Raw genomic sequence first — 18551 nt, forward strand, 5'->3', positions numbered from 1 at the left:
GGCGTGCGGGGGGGTCCTCGCCCCTCGCGGGCGCCGGGGTCCGAGCTCCTCGGCAACATAACGTCCGCGGCTCCCGGCCCGGCCCCGAGGCGCCGGAGCGCCGGGCAACGGCCCCTTATCCGTGGTGCGCGCGATAATAAGGGGCCGGGGCGGGCGCTCGGAGCTGTCGGGCGGAAAAAGCAAAAGCGCGGCGCCTGGAGGATGCGGGCATCGATCCCGCTACCTCTCGCATGCTAAGCGAGCGCTCTACCATTTGAGCTAATCCCCCGCTCGCTCGCGTCTCCTTCTCGTTCCCTTAGAAAGGCCGGTCACGTGTCGCCCCGGCTCGCCCCGCCCCTCCGGCAGCCGCGGAGCCGCACGCGGCTCGGAGGGCCGGAGTCCGCCGGAGCGGGGCAACGCGGCCGGCGGCGCCTGGCACACTCCCGGCGCGCAAAAGCGCGAGGGCCGCCTGCCCCCTCCGCGGCGGGAGGAGGAAAAGGAAAAAGCGTAGGGAAGTCCTTCGAGCCGGAATCGAACCAGCGACCTAAGGATCACCGCAGAGGGTCCGCTACAGTCCTCCGCTCTACCAACTGAGCTATCGAAGGCCTCGCTGCCGGGGCTCTCTCCTCATGTCCCTTAACCGTGCCGGCGGCGCGCTCCCCCGGCTCCCCGCCGCCTGCCGCCGGCTGTCTGCGCCGCCGGCCGGGCCTGCGCACGGCGCCCGGAAAGACGGGAGCCAGGGCGGCCCGGCCCAAAGCCGTGGCCACGCAGGCCCGGACTGGCGGCCCGGCCCGGGAGCCCAGCCCCGCGCCCCCAGCCAAGGGACGCGACCCCGCCTCAGCCGGCCGGTGCTCCGGTGCTCCGCAGGACGCACCGACCGCAGGCGAGCGCTCTCGGAAGTCCAGAAGTCTCCGTTTATGAGACCAACTTAGACCTAACTTCACCAGAAAAGCAAGAACGATCGTCTAATGTTTCTAATGAATCTTAATTTAACAGCTTGAAATAAAAACCATACCAGAGGCCAGCAATTGATTCAAGAAATCATTCCTTGTGACCCTACTGAATTTACACCTGAGATGCAGGAATGTTTGCACATAGGAAAACAGCACAATCAATCAAACTTGAAGCCCACATCCAAAAGCTCGGGATTATCTCAATAGGTGCAGAACGGCCTTGTCAAAGCACTTCACTTGCAAATGCCAAAGTGCTCCGAGCCACAAGCAGAGAGAGATCCTTTTTTTAATATTCAAAAAAAATCTACCTACAAAGCAAGTATCCTGGGTGTGAGGATCCACTAGAAGCTTTCCCAAGAGATGCGGGAATAAAGCAAGGGTTCTCATTCTTCCTCCTGTTATGTGATACAGTCCTGGAAATGCTAATTATAAGAGACGAGAAATTAAGAGCGTAAAGATAGAGAGAAAGAAGATAAAACTATCCCGATCTGATGAGGAAATGTTGGTTCGGTTAGAAAATCTTAGATCAGGAGACTGAGGAAATGAATAACTTTAATAAAATTACAACCTGAAAATTCAATACATAAACATCAATAGTATTCCTATAAAATATACAAAAATCCAAACTGGTCTGAGAGAAAAAGCAATTACATTCAAAATTATTTCAGGGCGGCTAGGTGGCGCAGTGGATGAAACACCGGCCCTGGAGTCGAGTACCTGGCTTCAAATCCCACCTCAGACACTTAATAATTACCTGGCTGTGTGGCCTTGGGCAAGTCACTTAACCTAAAAAAAAATGCTTGGGGTTTAATGTACCAAAGCGCATATACTTTCATGTAATCAAACACTAAATACTCAACTACAAAATATTCCACAAAGAACAAATAAATAGAAAATTCAATGTTCCTGGTCAGATAAAAATAACCATACCAAAGTTAATTTACAGTTTAATGTATTACTAGTTAAATCACCAGGGACCATTTACAAAATTCAATAAAATAATAACAAAACAAAATTACAAAATTCATTTGGAGTAACAAAAGACATAGAATTCCAAGAGAAATAATGAAAAAAATGTTGGAATGGAGGAAGAACACACTTCCAAACCTCCAACTATCTTATATTCGATAAAATAATCTGTTATGGTTAAAAAATAGAGATCAATAGAACAAATCACATGAGGAAGAATCATAATGGAAATTAACTGAATTATAGATAAATATACTTAGAATTTATTATTAATAAGAACAGCTGGAAAACTAAAGAGCAACTTTGTAGAAATTAGACTTAGGTCAGCATCTTTTCAAATGCATGATCTACATATTAAAAAAACACATCATGACCTAGCATTATTTGTCTTATAAAAGGAGTCTTCTCATTTTTTGAGAATAATTGTATATAGTTGGTATTTTTTAAAAGTAAATCTATTAGAACAAGGAATGTTTTTTGGTAGTTCCTTTGCAGCTAGCTCTACTTTTTTTCTGAATTAGGATTACTTGTAAATTCTATTTTGTCTTCTATTAATTTAAGTATCCTATATTTTTTAAGGTTAGTATTCTACTTCTTTTGTGCTCTTAATTTTATTATCATATATCTATGCAGCAGGGTCTGATAATTCGAATTTAGCTTTTGTTGTGATTTCCTCTTCATTTATTTGTTGTTTGGTGATTTTCTGCCCTCTTCTTTTTAATCAGATTGTCTAAAAGTTTATCAATTTTGCTACTAATTTCAAAGTAGCAGCTTTTAGTTTTAACCTTTCTATATTTATGCTTGTTTCCATTTTATTTCTCCTCTGATTTTCAACATGTCCTCTTTTGTGCTTATTTTTGTTTGGCTACTATTGAGGTTTCTAATTTTTTTTTTTGGTATATTAGAATATATTTACTGGGTTGATATAAAATTAAAAGCTGCAACATTAAAACTACAAAGGGACTGTGCAAACTGATTGTTGAAAGGTATGAAATCTCAACCTCAGCCAATTCCTTTTTTTTATTATAAAGATTTTATTTATTTGAGTTTTACAATTTTTCCCCTAATCTTACTTCCCTCCCCATCCCCCACAGAAGGCAGTCTGTTAGTCTTTACATTGTTTCCATGGTATACATTGATATCAGTTGACTGTGATGAGAGAAAAATCATATTCTTAAGGAAGAAACAAAGTATAAGAGATAGCAAGATTACACAATAAGATATCACTTTCTTTCCCCTAAATTAAAGGTAATAGTCCTTGATCTTTGTTCAAACTCCATAGTTCTTTCTCTGGATACAGTGGTATTCTCCATCTCAGATAGCCCCAAATTGTCCCCTTATTGTTGCACCAATGGGATGAGCAAATCCATCAAGATTGAACATAACCCCCATGTTGCTGTTAGGGTGTACAGTATTTTTCTGGTTCTGCTCATCTTATTCAGCATCAGTTCATGCAAATCCCTCCAGGTTTCCCTGAATTCCCATCCCTCCTGGTTTCTAATAGAACAATAGTTCCATGACATACATATACCACAGTTTGCTAAGCCATTCCCCAATTGAAGGACATTTACGTGATTTCCAATTCTTTGCCACCACAAACAGGCTTGGCCAATTCCTAATAGCCCCTTTCAAAAAAAATTATTTACACATTACTAAAATAGTCTTGTTGTAAAAGTAAATATAATTCCCTCCCCCCAATGAACAAACTCACAAAAAATGAAGTGAGAGAACAAGAAAAAGAAAATTGTACTTCAGTCTATGTTCAGATACCATTAGCTCTGTCTCTGGGGTGGATTGCATTCTTTATCATAAGTCCATCAGAGAAATTGCTTCGATATTTTTTTCCCATAGTTGCTATTGTTAATTGTATTTCCCTCCATCCATTCCTCCCCACTCCCATTTATTCTATTTTCTCTCTTTTTACTTCATCCCTTCTTAAAAGTGTGTTGGGGGTAGCTGGGTGTTACAACCCACAGAGCACCTGCCCAGGGGCCAGAAGGACCAGAGCCCAAATCCTGCCCCAGATACCTAACAACCACCCAGCTGCGTGGACCTGGGCAGGCCACCCAACCCCACCACCTTGCAAAAAGTTGTATCTGACTACCCTCTCCCATGATGTTCCCTCTTCTTTATCACTTACAATGCCCCCCCTCTCCCTGACCCCTTCCTCCCATCCTCTTCCCTCTAGAGCAAGATAGATTTCTACACCTTAAGTGTGTATGTTTCCTTTACGAGACATTTTTGATGAGAATGAAGGCTCCCTCATTCCCCTCAACTTGCCCCCTTCTACTCCAATGCAAAAGCTTTTTCTTGACTCTTTTATATGAAATGTCTTAGTTCATTCTACCTTTCCTTCCCCTTTCTCCCAATATATTCCTTTTTCACCCATTAACTCCATCTTTTATAATATATTATATCTTCAAATTCAGCTCTCTCCTATGCCTTGTCTATAATTGTTCCTTCTAACTGCTCTAATGAGAAGTTTCATATGAGTTATCAGTATCTTCTTTCCATGCAGGAATACAAACAGTTCAACATTATTAAATCCCTCATAATTTGCCCTTCTCTTTCATCCCCTCTTATGGTTCACCTGAGTCCTGTACTTGGAGATCAAACTTTCTGTTCAGCTCTGGTCATTTATTTCAACAGGAAAGTTTGAAATTCTCCTGTCATCTTTTCCCCAGAAAGATGATGTTCAGTTTTGCTGAGTAGTTGATTCTCGGTTGCATTCCAAACCCTTTTGCCTTCTGGGATATCATATTCCAAGTCCTATGAGCCTTTAATGTAGAAGCTGCTAAATCTTATCTTATCCTGACTGCAGCTCCACAATATTTGAATTGTGTCCTTCTGGCTGCTTGCAGTATCTTCTCTTTGACTTAGAAGTTCTGGAATTTGGCCATAATATTCCTGGGGATTATTTTGGGGGCATCGTTTTCAGGAGGCAATTGATTCCCTCAATTTTTTATTTTATCCTCTGATGGGATGAGCAAGTCCATCAAGGTTGATCATCACCCCCATGTTGCTGTTAGGGTGTACAATGTTTTTCTGGTTCTGCTCATCTCACTCAGCATCAGTTCATGCAAATCCTTCCAGGCTTCCTTCCTTCCAGGATATCAGGGCAATTTTCCTGTAGAAATTCTGTAAAAAATGAAGTCAAGGCTCTTTTCCTGGTTATGACTTTCATATAGCCCAATAATTTTTAAATTATCTCTTCTGTATCTGTTCTCCAGGTTAGTAGTTTTTCTAATGAGACATTTCACATTTTCTTCTACTTTTCCATTCTTTTGTTTTGTTTTATTGTTTCTTGATTTCTCACAAAGTCATCAGTTTCCCTTAGCTCCACTCCACATTTGAAGGAGGTCTTTTCTTCAGAGAGCTTTCTTATCTCCTTTTCCATCTGGCCAATTCTGCTTTAAGACATTCTTCTCATTAATTTTTTGGACTCCTTTTTCCATTTGACCTAAAGTGATTTTTGACATGTTGTTTTCTTTGGTATTTTTTTTTGAATCTCCTTCACCAGGCTGCTGACTTGGATTTCATGATTTTCCTGCATTGCTCTCATTTCTCTTCTCAATTTTTCTTCTTTCCTTCCTTATTTGATTTTCAAAATCTTTTTTGAGCTCTTCCATAGCCTGAGCCCAATTCCTATTTTTCTTGGAGGTTTTGGATACAGAAGCTTTGATTGAATGTGTGTTTTGATCCTCCATGGGATCAAAGTAATTATAGTCAAGTTCTTTTTTTTTTCTGTTTACTCATTTCCCTGGTCTATGCCCTGCTTTTGAGGTGCTTCCCATGATTTTGAGTGTTATTGGAACACCCCTGCAAGGACTTTAGTTCCCTCAATATCTTAGGAGAGGCTCTGACTGTTCTCCTGCCTATGGTCTTGTCTGTGGATGACCACAAGCACTCCCCTCAACCCTGGAGTTGTGAGGAGGGTCCCTAGACAGAGTACCAGAAGCCTGCCCCAAGGATAGCAGAGAGACCTTGACAGTCTCTCCCCACCCCCTTACCTTCTGTGGGTTGAGTGCTCTGGGAGCTGCTGTGGAGCAGTTCCCTGCTGGGTGGCTCCCAATACCTGCTTCCATTTGCCAGGCAGGGGTTGTGCTGAGGACCTGGTTTCTAATTTTTTAAAGCTTAATTTCATTGATTTGCCCCATATATATATCCATATCCTTACATATACACATACAACAAATCATATATATATATATATATATATATATATATCACCCCCTCCAGGATTGATCTGGTATATTACATCATCATTATTGTTTTCTTCACATTATTCTTGTTTCCATGACTTGTTCTTTGGTTCACTTATTTAGGATTAAATTATTAAGTCCTCATTTGGTTTTTGCCTTTTGTTTGTGTTCCCTGAACAGATTATTATTTTTATGGTGATATGATCCAAAAATTATGTTTATTATTTTTGTTCTTTTATTTGCAATATATTTTTTCCAATGTATGCTCAGTTTTTGTAAAATTTCCATGTGGTCCTGAGAAATAGATTTTTTTAGCAGTCCTGGAGTCAGGATGATCTGAATTCAAATCCATACTCAGATGTTTGCTAGCCATGTGACCTTGGGCAAGTTATTTAACATTTTACCTCAGTTTCCTCCTATGTAAAATGAGCTGGAGAAAGAAATGGCAATCCATTCTAGTGTCTTTGCCAAGAAAACTCCAAATGAGGTCATTTAGAGTCATGATTGAACAACAACAAAAAAATAGGATAATCAAAGCACCTAACTCCAGGGTTGAGGATCAAATGAAATAAATTTGATATGAGATAAAGTAGCACAACACTTGTCATATAGTAGGCACTATATAAACAGTAGCTATAATTACATGTACTTCTACTCTAATTTCTCTGGGCAATTTGTTCAATTCTATATTTTCCTTTTATTTTCTATTAGATTTATCCAAATCTGAGAGAGAAGCATTATCTACCACTATTATTGTTCCTACCATTATTCTTTTTTTTTTTTTAGGCTTTTTCCTTCTTCTGAGGTAGAATATTGCCCATGGAGGCAAAATTTAATGTTTTATAATTACAAAAAACAAACGTAGCTGCAAAGACATCCCCATCCCTCTCCTTTGCTGATGTAGGAAGACAATGGTGTATTTCATATCTATTTATAGTTTAAGTATATTGATCAATTTTTTTTTCTTTTAAAATACCTTTAGATAGGGGCAGCTAGGTGGCGCAGTGGATAGAGCACCGGCCTTGGAGTCAGGAGTACCTGAGTTCAAATCCAGCCTCAGACACTTAATAATTACCCAGCTGTGTGGCCTTGGGCAAGCCACTTAACCCCATTTGCCTTGCAAAAAAAAAAAAAACCCTTAAAAAATGCCATTAGATGACCCTCTGCAAGAGAAAAGAGGAACACAGGAAAAAAATTATGCTTAATAAAAAAATTCCAACATTTATTTTTTTGAAATTCTGGGATGACCAAGAGGAAGTTATTTCTGTACTCTTATCAGTGAAGCCATTATGATCCCTGAACTCCATTTTCTAATTCTGTGTTTTCAGTTCTATGCTGCTTGGTACTAGTCTTCTTTTGAAGGGTCACAACACTGAATTAAAAGCTTAGTTGATCAATCATTTTATCTTACATGGCACTATGGTTTCATTTCTTGTATGGCTCATGGTTTTAATAAAGTTAATTTCATATTAATACCTGTGACTGAATTCTTGGACATGTTAGTAATGGAGATTTTTCATGTTCCAACATATTTGACAAATTCATTGTACCTGGGTTGGTCCCAGCCAGTCCACAGAGGACACTTTCTTCTCCTAATACTCTCATTTAAACTTGCTCATCCTATTTCATGTTTTGTTTTTTTTTTGCAAAGGCATACATCTGTTATCCTACTTAGGTATTGTAAAAAGGAGTACCTGGCCTAAGTCCTTTCCTGATATATCTTCTACCTCTGATGATGAAGTCAGATAATCAGTAAGTTTGGGTACCTTTTACTGGGTCTTGGGGAAAAGTCCATGATCCTAGATTGAAAAATGTTTTGAAAGTTGCTTTCAGTTATGACTGACTCTTTTGAGACCCCATTTGGGGTTTTCTTGGCAGATCCTGGAATGGTTTACTATTTTTTTCTTCAGCTTGTTTTACAGGTGAGGAAATTAAGGCAAACAGGGTTAAGTGACTTATCCAAGGTCACACATCTCATTTTTCTGTATACCAGGGTGATGGGTGCCAAGAGATGCTGTGGCAGATTCATGGCATTTATCCAGGCATCTCCACCTGGAGCCTGTACTTCAAATTCATCCTTTTGTCTTCTTGCATGGACACTAGAAGATATCAAGCTGACCCAGGGGATGCTTTCTGCACGTTGCAATATAAGGGTCAATACCATAGGCCTCAGCAGCTCAACTGCTGAGAACCTGGGCTTAGTCCTGGCTGGCACCCATCACGCTCACCTTCCTGGGCTACACTCATGGATGTGCCACTAATAAGTATAGCACTATTGAGTAAATTTTCAACTTAACCATGACCTTGTTTGAATAAACTTATTGACAAATTTTGTACTTTTGTCCAAGATGGAACCACCTCCACAAAGGAAACATGTAATGCCAAACCATTGGGGCAGAATTCTCAGGATGGCAGAGTGCTACCTTTCCTTCGCTCTCAGGCACCACTGGGTCAATGCCAAAACATGAATTTCTAGAGTAGAAGACACAAAAAGGGAGAGCTATGCAAAAATTAAGGGCTGCAATACCTTGGGCATTGGAATAAACTGACCTAAAGTTCTTGGGAGTCACCAAAACATAACGGGAAAATGAGAGGTCAAATCTGTGTTCTTTATTCTACTTAGTAGGCATACACAGGACCCAGAAGTCATCACCTAGCCCTCTGTTCCATCAGGATGCTTGAGAAAGAGTTCCTGGGCCTTTGGTGGGGAGCAGGTGCATGATTGCTGGCACTCAAGCAGAGACCTGGACCTGAGGGGCAGATGGGACAAGAGGAGAAAGGAGCAGCAGCCCAGAAAGAGACTGAGTCCATGACAATCTGCTTCATCCTTTCTCCTGCCCCAGCTAAGAGGCCTGGTGGAGCCCAAGGGGTGTGTCCAGACTGAAGAGAGATCTGTTTCTAGGGCCAATGTGTAGACCTCGGGGATCTTGTCAGCAGAGCTAAGGTGTGTGCTTGTTAATGCTCCTGTGGCTCTGTTCAGAGCCTGTTGTTATGGCTGAATGGTGACTGAGGATAGGGATTCAAGTCCCCTAGTCTCTCCCTGCCTTTTCCTGCTACCACCCAGATTTCCTGGTGCCGTTCCCTGAGGCCCAGGAAAGCAGGAACAATTGAAGCACGTCAGAGAAGCCACCATGAGTTTAGTCTTTTTTGTGGTTGAACTGTTTGTACCTTAAGGACATGGGACAGTAATAAAGAAGAGATTCCTAGAGGTGCAAAAACTGCCAAATGATTGCTTGGAGACACAGAGCTGAGTGATAATGGGTCAGAGAAAGAGTTCTATGGGGCACATATATGCATGGAGGGACTGTTGGAAGTAACAGACTTCAGGCCTAGGCCTCTTCAAAGGATGTGTGAGGGCAGAGGCAGCACATCACGTGGAGAAGATGTGATAAGGCCAAAACAAAGGGTACCAAGTAAACAACAGTAAACAAGAAGACATTCATGCAAATACATACTCCCATGCATATTCCCCTGCCCCTCCACAGTCTTTGCTGGCTTGTCTGAAATGGGAAAAAAGTGACTGCTTAGGCAGGGCCTATTGCTGGGATATCATGGTTAGTGCCCAGTCCACAAGGGCAATGGTAGTATCTTGGAGGCAGAGCCAAATCCAATGGGCAAATTTACTCAGCTGTATCTTTATACAGTCCCAGGTCACATCACCTCTGTAAGAAAAACATAGGAGAGGATCAGGTGAAAATCTTATAGGACACCAAAGTACAGACAATAACATGCACTGCCGGGAAAGAAATAAATGAAAGGAGTGGGACAGGAAGTCTGAAGTTGAGGGGTCTCACCTGCAGGCCTCCTGGCAGTACTCCTGGACCTGAGACAATGAAATTAGTAATATTTGCCACAGAGGAACCAGAAAGTCCTGATAAAAGAGGAGTAGCAACTCCTTTAGCTGAAGGAGCAGATGTAACAATGAGTCTGTGAACTGGGTCTGCAGTTGAGTCAGAAAAAGGACAAAATTAGTTCAAGGCTCTCATGCTATTGCAAAGGTTAATCTACTGCCCAAGGGATTCCATTCATCTCACTTCTCCAGCTTACCCCCTGGAAGACGCCAGGTAGGTTCTCATAGGCCCAAGAAAGACAGGATACACAATAAGTAGAGATAAAGGTGACTGTTGTGTTGGTCTGAGTCCAGGCCAGCTGCAGGCCAGGTTCTAGAATTGACATCAGATGGGAACCAAAGACAGGCAATGTCTCCTCTAGCCAGCTGTAAAGGTGGAGAAATAGTGTGAATTTCCATTTTACAATAGTGCCTTAGGGTCAGGGGGATAGGTCAGGAAATGCAATCTACCTTTATCCCATGGCTATTATCATAATGTATGAAGACCCAAGCCAATCTTAATCCAAACAGGTGAGTATGTGACTCACCTATAACCTTGAAGACCATAATAGTAGAGCTTGGCACAGGCCTCCTCCCCAGCAGGCAGGAAACCAGATGACTGTAACACACGGGCTGACAGGGAAGCTAGGAAGGGAAGCAAGGACCAGTGACTGAGCTAACCTGCTTGGTCAGGAGCCGGTGAGAAGAGGGAAAGCGTGGCAAATACTCTAATGCTTAGGAATAATGAATGGAGAAAAAGAGCCAAGCTGAAGCTGGCTCAGGGGAGTGTGCTCAGACTCCGGTCTGCAGGGTTAGGTGAGCAAGGAGGCGGCTGGAAGGCACAGCCATAGACTGTGGTAAAGTAGCAGGCTCCATCTGATGGATTGCCTAGAATTTCTATGAGTGTCAAAGATTTATTTGACCAAATGTCTAAGGCTAGGGAGGAGAAAACAACCTGTTTCCTTTGTCTCTTTTTCCTCTCCTTCCTTTGCCAACCCCACTCTTTGGTGTCCAAAATTTCTTACTCTGGAAGGAGCTATGTGACCGGAAGTCATGGAATAGGAAGCCTGCTGCAAACACCAGGAAGACAAGTAGCAGCTGAGTCCACGGTAGCTGACGACCGCGTGCTTGCTGCAATAGGTCCTTAGGAAGAGCAGGAATAGAGAAGAGAAGTCAAGGGGTGGATGGCTCTCTCAACCTGAGCAAAACCTTCTAGCTGTGCCCTTCTGGGAGGGACATGACTACTGCTAAACTTAGGCAATGAAAAAGTATGAAAGTCCTCAGGATTTCTAGAGAAAGGTGGCACAGAGGAAGACTGGGGAGTAGAGACCTGGATCAGGGACCGAACTGAAATGGAAAAAGAGAGCAGGGAGGGGGGACATGCTCCTGGGAATGGGCTGGGATATCAACACGTGTGAGTCAGGGTACCTTGCAGATGGTATTGCAGGCTGTGATGTCCTGAGAGTTATTACCCCCTTTCCTCAAGAGCTCCTCATTTGTGATTTTGAAGGACTGAATTATTTCTTGCAAAGACTTCCTCATCTGGTAGGAAATAAAAGGCCAGGCGCTGGGGCTGAAGGGCTTCCCCACTCTTGGTTTCTTCTAGATTCCCCACCTGCTGATAGCCCTACTAGCTCAGCAGCTTTCTTACAGGAAAACCAGAGAAGGCGCCATCTTAGAACCAGAACTTCTCTCGAGCTGCCCATTCCCCAAGGCAAGCTGGCTCCATCCAGCCCGGCGCCTCACCTTCTTAGGAGTTTGGTCCCAAGTCTCCAGGATATGTCCCAGCAGCAAACTGTGGAAAAAGCAGTCACCCCTCAGTCTGTTCTGTGCAGACCCCAAACCCAGGTAACTACAGAGACCACACAGCATCTCACATCTTCTTGCCCTATTTCAAATCAGCCCCTTTACCTTCAAAGTTCTAGTTCCAGTGTATCTTCCTGAAGTCTACAAGGGAAGCTCTGAGACAGAACTTAACTACCCAGAGAGAACCAACAAGGAATGGGTTATGTTTGAGTTCCCTACCTCCATAACTCTAATTGGAAAGGGGAGTGGGAGCCCAGAAGACTAGGGGCACACCTCTGCTCTCTGCCCAGTTGGCAGATAGGTCTAACCCAGGCCCAGGAAGCAAGACTGGACGTTTCCTGAGACAGAGGCACACAGGACCACTTGGGCTGGCTTGCTATTTTCACCCTACCTGGATTGAGACAGATGCTTGGTGTACAGTTGTCTCCAAACATTGAAGCTGAGGGCATCAAGGGCCAGACACTCAGTCAAGCTTTTTAGGAGCTGTGTAGGGGAAGAGAACAATTGTCGGAAGCACAGGGGTTGCCCCATATTGGTGTCACAACTAGATCATAGCCAGGGAAGTCATCATACTGGGGGAAACCAAGGGCTCTTTAGATTGTCTTTTGAACCCAGAAGCCCAAAGAGCTACAGGACAGAACTATAGTTCCAGAACCAGCATCTAAACTTAAGTACAATCAGTCCCTGAGGACCAAGATTAAGACAGAGAGAGGGAGATCAGGGGGCACGTCTGCCAGAATGGGTACACAAGGAGGGGGTTCTGTTACAACAACTTTTTTTTTTTTTTTTGCAAGGCAATAGGGTTAAGTGGCTTGCCCAAGGCCACACAGCTAGGTAATCATGAAGCGTCTGAGGCAGGATTTGAACTCCAGTATTCCTGACTCCAGGACCAGTGCTCTATCCACTGCGCCACCTAGCTGTCCCATTACAATAACTTTGCTGAGGGTATTGCACAGGTAAACAGGAGGATGCCAATGAGTAATCTATCAAAGGGATGTTCAATTGCTGGGACTCCTTAAAAACAGGTTTTTTAGTATGAGATAGGAAGCATTCAACTCCAGAATTCTCAGTGATCTGCCTCAAGGGAAGGAGAAAAATGCCTTTATTTTCATTTTTTTTCCTTACCTCTTTTTTCATTTCAGGGGGACAGCTAGGGGTGGCTCTGGACAAGAAGGAGGGGAAGTAGGTATGCAGGGTAGCTTCCGGCTTTGCACCAAATGCCAGCACTTTCAGTCTGGGGTAGAGCTGACAAAGCTGCTCCTGTAGGCTGAGGACAGAGTGGGATGGAGCCCCCTATAGGGGATGCCTCCAGTGAAATTTTTTGCCCTACCAGCCTTCCTGAAAGCTAACCTTCAAGGGTGCCAAGGGCGGGGGGGGCAGGGAGAAGGAAGGCACCTCCCAATTCTTGGGCTCTCTTCTTTTCTGCTGCCCTGAGTGCAACATAAGACACAGACACACACACACACACGGCATACCTGGGGGCCAAGGAGTTGTTGGGCATGTAGGCAAAGTCCAGAAGTGGGAAGAAGTCCTTGGGGCCTATCATGCCAAAGCCTTTGGTGAGATTGGGATGCATCCTGTGGAGGGAGGGGAGAAAAATGTGTATTCTGCCAAACTCCAGCCTGCTTCCTACTCCTACCCCACAGTGGTCCTCCCTGAAGCCTTGCAAATCACTTACAGAAGTAGTCGGTCCAAATAAGCAATGGAGTAGGGAGACAGAGCCTTGATTCCCAGCACAGGCAACATGATCCCCAGCCACACTATGGGAGAGAGATGAGTGAATGTGGTGTAGCACAGTAATGCTAGCTAGCATTTTTCTAACACTTTAACATTTGCAAAGCCCTTTTACAAGTTTTTTGAGCCTTACAACAACCCTGTTAGGTAGGTAATAATATTATTCACATTCTACAAATCAGAAGAAAGACTGAGCCAGGTTCCATGACTTCTTCAGTGTCATACAGCCAGTCTACGGTAGGCTTTCTGATTCCAAGTCTAGGACGTGATTATTTTATTCAGTTAAAGGTCTTCCAAATCCTCCTAACATTCTATGGCCCTGTAATTAAGTTTTGTCAGTGGCTTGGACAAAGGCATGCTTATCAAATTTGCAAATGACACAAACCTAGAAAGACTAGCTAAGATATTTCTTAGATAAATGATGTTTTGAGGCTCCTTTCATTTCACATTTGGTGAATGTAAATACTTATTTCCATTAAGGGTTCTGGGCTTTACCTCCGGAAGGGAGATCTTTTTACCTTTAAGTCCCTCTGTTAGGTTGACAAAGCCTGCCTGCCCCAGGGCCCACATGATGGTCAGACACTTTGCTGGTCGATTCTGATGGGATCTCAGTAGCTCAAGGAACTGGGGAGACCAGTGGAGGAGGCAGGTTATCAATGGGGGATGGGAGTGATGATAACTAGGTGTCTAAGTCAAAGGGAAAAGTGCCTGACAGGTGAAAAAATTTACAGAGAAGAAATAGATTGACAGAGAACAAGAGAAAGAGAGGGAAATTGGAAACCAAAACAGCCTTGCAGGGTCTTCCAAATGGTACAGTATTAGCTCAGTTCCACCACCCCAGCTCACCTTGCCTAAGTTCACAGTGGCAATCTTGGGCTTGTCTTGCAGAATTGCTTGGATACAGATGCGATAGCCATGGAGTGACTCACCTATAAAAATATGAAGCCCCACACCAATGAAGGTTAGATTTCCCTACTGAATAATTTTGCTGCGGATCCCACAATCTACCCTATCATTTCTTCTTTTTTTTTTGCAAGGCAATGGGGTTAAATGGCTTGCCCAAGGCCCCACAACTAGGTAATTATTGTGTCTAAGGCCGGATTTGAACTCAGGTACTCCTGACTCCAGGGCCAGTGCTCTATCCACTGCGCCACCTACCTGTCATTTCTTGACAGATTTCAGCCACCTAACCACTTCTGTTCAAAATGATTTCCTGAATTTACAAGTTTCTTTGCTCAGAAAAGAACCCTCCATGAAGTTTCAAAGCATTCTAAGAGTGGGGGAAAAAGTGTGTAAGCCCACAGCTTTCCAAGGCAGAACAGAGTAACCAATTTTCTGGCCCTTCTTACCTGGAGTTTTGTCTAGTTCCTGTAGCATGGTGTAGAGACAATGATCAAAGAAAAGTTCCAAGACACCAACTGCTTTCCCCAACAGTCCTCGAATGACTCCACGAAGTTCTCGGCCCACCAGGCAGTAGGGGTAATCTGGAACCAGCCAGAACCTCTGTAATTAATTCTAGGTCTGGGGGTCTCATAAGACACTTATTTCCCTCTCTGGTCATAGAGACAAGACCTGCCTGGGTCAAATACATCATTAAATTCTCAAAGTTATGGTAGAAAATAGCTTGGAGGCCTTATAGGATAGTACTCGGGGTTAGATACACATTTTGGCTCAACCATGAATTAATTAGTCTCAATACTAGGCTTTCAGAATTTTCTAGAGTCATTGTATATCTAGGAAAGACTAACCATGTGTGTGCTGGCTTAATGTAGGTTCACTCTGAGGTGCTTGTAGCTTGTAGTTGAGATATCCAGCCAGGTCCTTCAGCCATACAGAGGGGTTTCCAGGGAACATGTTCTGGCTCTTCTCCATCTCCTTTTGGAGTGCTACCACATCTAGCTGCCAGGGACACAAGAACCCCAGGGTTATTAGTCAGTTGTGAAACGGTAGACAGGGAAAGGTAGCCCGCAACCAGGTGAGGAGTCTGGCCATTATTAAGAATGCTTTTATGTGGTATGATATCTTTTTGCTATTTCATAACATAATTTCAGGAGGTATGAAATAAAGTAGCCATGAAGCAATCATTCAAGATGCATGAATTAAAATTCTATAAATGCATAGGAGATGTGTTAGGAGATGGAGACATAAAGATCAGAATAATGCATATTTGCAAAAAAGTTTACATTCTAAGGAGGGGTGAAGGGGAGTAGAAAAGTGACAAGTATAAGGAGAATAAATACAAATAGATACAAAGTAGTTTAGGATACCACAGTTAATTTGAGTTGGGGACTGACATATTCAGGTTTGTGCTTAAAGAAAATCACTTTGATAGCATTGTGAAGGATGGACTGAGGCAGGGAGACTAGGAGGCTAGAGGTGATGAGAGACTGAACTGGTGGTAGCTATATGAGTAAACAGAAGTTGAATATAAGAGATACTGTAGAGGTGGAAATATTAAAATTTGGTAACTGACTGAAATATATTGGGTATGAAGGCAGAATGAAGAATTGAGGATAATACTGAGATTAGGAGACTGGAAGAATATTGATGACTTCAAAAGAAAAAGGAATTCTGGAAGAGGGGTAAGGGTTTGGTTTTTTTTTGGTAGGGGGAAATGAAGGCAATGAATTGTTTTGGATCTGTTGAGTTTTAAATGTCTCTAGAATTTTCATTTTGAAATATCCAGGAGGCAATTGTTAATTTGGGAGTCAAGTTCAAGGGAGAGAAAGGAAATGAATATAATTCTGAGTCAACTGCATAGAGATAATAATTAAATCCCTGGGAATTGATGAGATCACTGATAAGAGTACTCAGATAGAAGAGGGCCCAGGAGTGGTTAGGCAGGTAGAAGGAGAACCAGGAGATAGCAGTGTTACAAAACCCAGAGAGGGAAGAGTATCAAGGAGAGGAGGGTGGGGTGGTCAAATGTTGAAGATCCTGAAGGATGAGGACTGCTGGCAATGGAGAGATCACTGATAACTTCAGAGGACAGTTTCAGTTGTATGAGGAGGCTGGAAGCCAAATTACAAAGGGTGGAGGACTGAGTGAGAGAAGAAGGGAAGGCAATAAGTGGAGACCTTTTTTTAGGAGTTTGGCTATATGAAAACAAATAAGATGGTAGGATTTAGTGAAGTTTTCTTTTATAAGAATGAAGGAGATGGGAATATGGAAGAAATCAGAGAAAGGGATGACTGAAATTGCAAAATTTTGGAAAAGAAAGAAGGGGTTCAAGGCATGTATAGAATGCAGTGTTTGCCCTTAGTAATAAGGAGCTACCTCACTGTTAGGAATTGGTAGGATAATATAAACCTAAGGGACCAGAAAAGTGATTCCTTGGGAAAATTTTTAACTATTTTGCTCAAAGAGGCCCCTCTGCCTCTTATGGCCATAATTGGGAGGAATCTGTTTTCCTAAGTCTGCTCTGATGGCGCCAGCCCCCGTCCATGAAACTTAATCATTTTCAGTAAACGAGGGTCTCCAGGCCTGCTGCTTCTCCTCTCCTCTCCTTCAGCTGGTTTGGGCTCTTGGGGCCCCACAGCTCTCTCTGGAAGGCACCCTCGCCTTCTTCCACGGGGACCCCTCCCTCCCCCCAGCCCCGGGCCCTCCGCGCCAGACTCACGGCCTTCATGGCCTCCTCCAGGCTTCGGAAGCGGCCCTGCTTGGCGCTCTGGTCGGGGAGCGCGGCCGCCTTCTTGCTTTTCTTGGCCGCCTTCTTGTGCTCGCTGGGGGCCGGCGGGGGCACCTGCTCCTTGTTGTGCTTCTTCATCACCTTCTGGAAGCCCAGTTCAAAAAGGGTGCCCGAGGGCTGGATGGCGGCTGCGGGGGAGGGGCGGCGCTGAAGCCGGGGCCGCGCCGACCCCGACCCCGACCCCCGGCCCCGGCCCCGGCCCCGGCCCCGGCCAGCTGTCCCCCGGCCCCGGCCCCGGCCCCGGCCCCAGCCAGCTGTCCCCCGGCCCCGGCCAGCTGTTCCCCGGCCCCGGCCCCGGCCAGCTGTTCCCCGGCCCCGGCCCGCTGTCCCCCGGCCTCCCAGGCCTCCGGAAGCGGGTGTGGGCCCGCGCTGCCTCCGCCCAGGCCCGACCCGGGGTCTCCCGTGGGCCTGGCTCAAGGCCGGGCTCTGGGGAGGGCGGACAGTGAGGCCGCGCCTGCCCTCGGGGAGCGCGCTCTCCGCGCCGGGAGGGAAGGCGGGGCGCCTCCGGCCCGGGCCGGCCCGCCACGCCGCGGCCAGGCCCGGGGCCCGGGGCCCGGGATCGGTACTCACGGACCAGCTCGAGGCTTCGCGCCCGGTTCGCTTCTCCCAGCGCTCGGCGGCTCCCGCCTCCGCCGCCGCCGCCCCCGGGCCGCCGGCCCTTCCTCACCACCTCCCAGCGACCTCCACCCGCCGCCGTGGCCGCCATGGTGCCTCCGCTCCCTCCGCCACTCCCAAGACAGAGCGACGGACAGACTGACAAGCGAGGGCTTCCCCCCCGACCCTGCCCAGGCCCCCCAACTCCACGTCCGCGCCTGCGCGAAGCTCGCGTTGCCACGTCGCCCCCGAGCGGCCCCCTGCGCGCCGCCTGCTGGGACTTGTAGTCTCGGCCCCGGCCGTGGCGGTGTGGCGCGGCTGGGACCAGCCGGAGGCCGGGCCGGAGGGCCGGAGGGGCCAGCCTTGGGGCCCGACCGCGGTGCGGGGCCGCCGCCAGCCTTGGGGCCCGACCGCGGTGCGGGGCCGCCGCCAGCCTTGGGGCCCGACCGCGGTGCGGGGCCGCCGCCAGCCTTGGGGCCCGACCGCGGTGCGGGGCCGCCGCACTTTGTCTCCGGCCGTGCCGGCCACGCGCTCCCTTTCAGGGGGTGAACCCAGGGGGCTCGGGGCCGGGGGGCGCGGGACAGAACGCCTGTATCCCCGGGCTGCGCCACGTTGCCCCCCGAAGGGACCTCCAAGGGCATCCGGCTCAACCTCATTTTACAGATAAGGGCCTGGAGCTCCAGGGAGGGGGTGCCTTCCCGCGGGGCACCCAGATAATGGCAAAGACAGGCCCCTCTGCACCGCACTAAGCGGCTCTCCATCCCATCCCTTTGTTCTACAGAGAAGGAAAACTAGAA

The 18551-nt window shown here is 45.8% G+C and overlaps 1 protein-coding gene and 2 non-coding genes across 3 annotated transcripts; all 3 read right to left on the bottom strand.

Annotated features, from left to right (window-relative positions):
- Positions 1–195: 195 nt before the first annotated feature.
- TRNAA-AGC (transfer RNA alanine (anticodon AGC)) lies at positions 196–268 on the bottom strand. Its single transcript has one exon. It is a non-coding gene; the product is annotated as a tRNA-Ala (tRNA).
- Positions 269–495: 227 nt separating this feature from the next.
- Positions 496–584, bottom strand: TRNAY-GUA (transfer RNA tyrosine (anticodon GUA)). The gene is given in 2 exon segments: positions 496–531; positions 548–584. It is a non-coding gene; the product is annotated as a tRNA-Tyr (tRNA).
- A 6873-nt stretch (positions 585–7457) lies between these two features.
- On the bottom strand, positions 7458–17930 carry TMEM214 (transmembrane protein 214). The gene is made up of 17 exons (XM_074209886.1): positions 17731–17930; positions 17092–17288; positions 15221–15371; positions 14822–14956; positions 14319–14401; positions 13991–14096; positions 13417–13498; positions 13214–13315; positions 12864–13005; positions 12130–12221; positions 11679–11727; positions 11361–11474; positions 10958–11075; positions 10481–10577; positions 10151–10319; positions 9898–10043; positions 7458–9765 (listed from the first exon to the last, which is right to left on the bottom strand). Exons 1-17 carry the CDS (start codon positions 17864–17866, stop codon positions 9639–9641), a joined length of 2046 nt encoding a protein of 681 aa, XP_074065987.1. The 5' UTR covers positions 17867–17930; the 3' UTR covers positions 7458–9638.
- Between the last annotated feature and the right edge of the window lie 621 nt (positions 17931–18551).

The sequence above is a fragment of the Macrotis lagotis genome, chromosome 1, assembly GCF_037893015.1.
Source record: "Macrotis lagotis isolate mMagLag1 chromosome 1, bilby.v1.9.chrom.fasta, whole genome shotgun sequence".
In the NCBI taxonomy this organism is placed as follows: domain Eukaryota; kingdom Metazoa; phylum Chordata; class Mammalia; order Peramelemorphia; family Peramelidae; genus Macrotis; species Macrotis lagotis.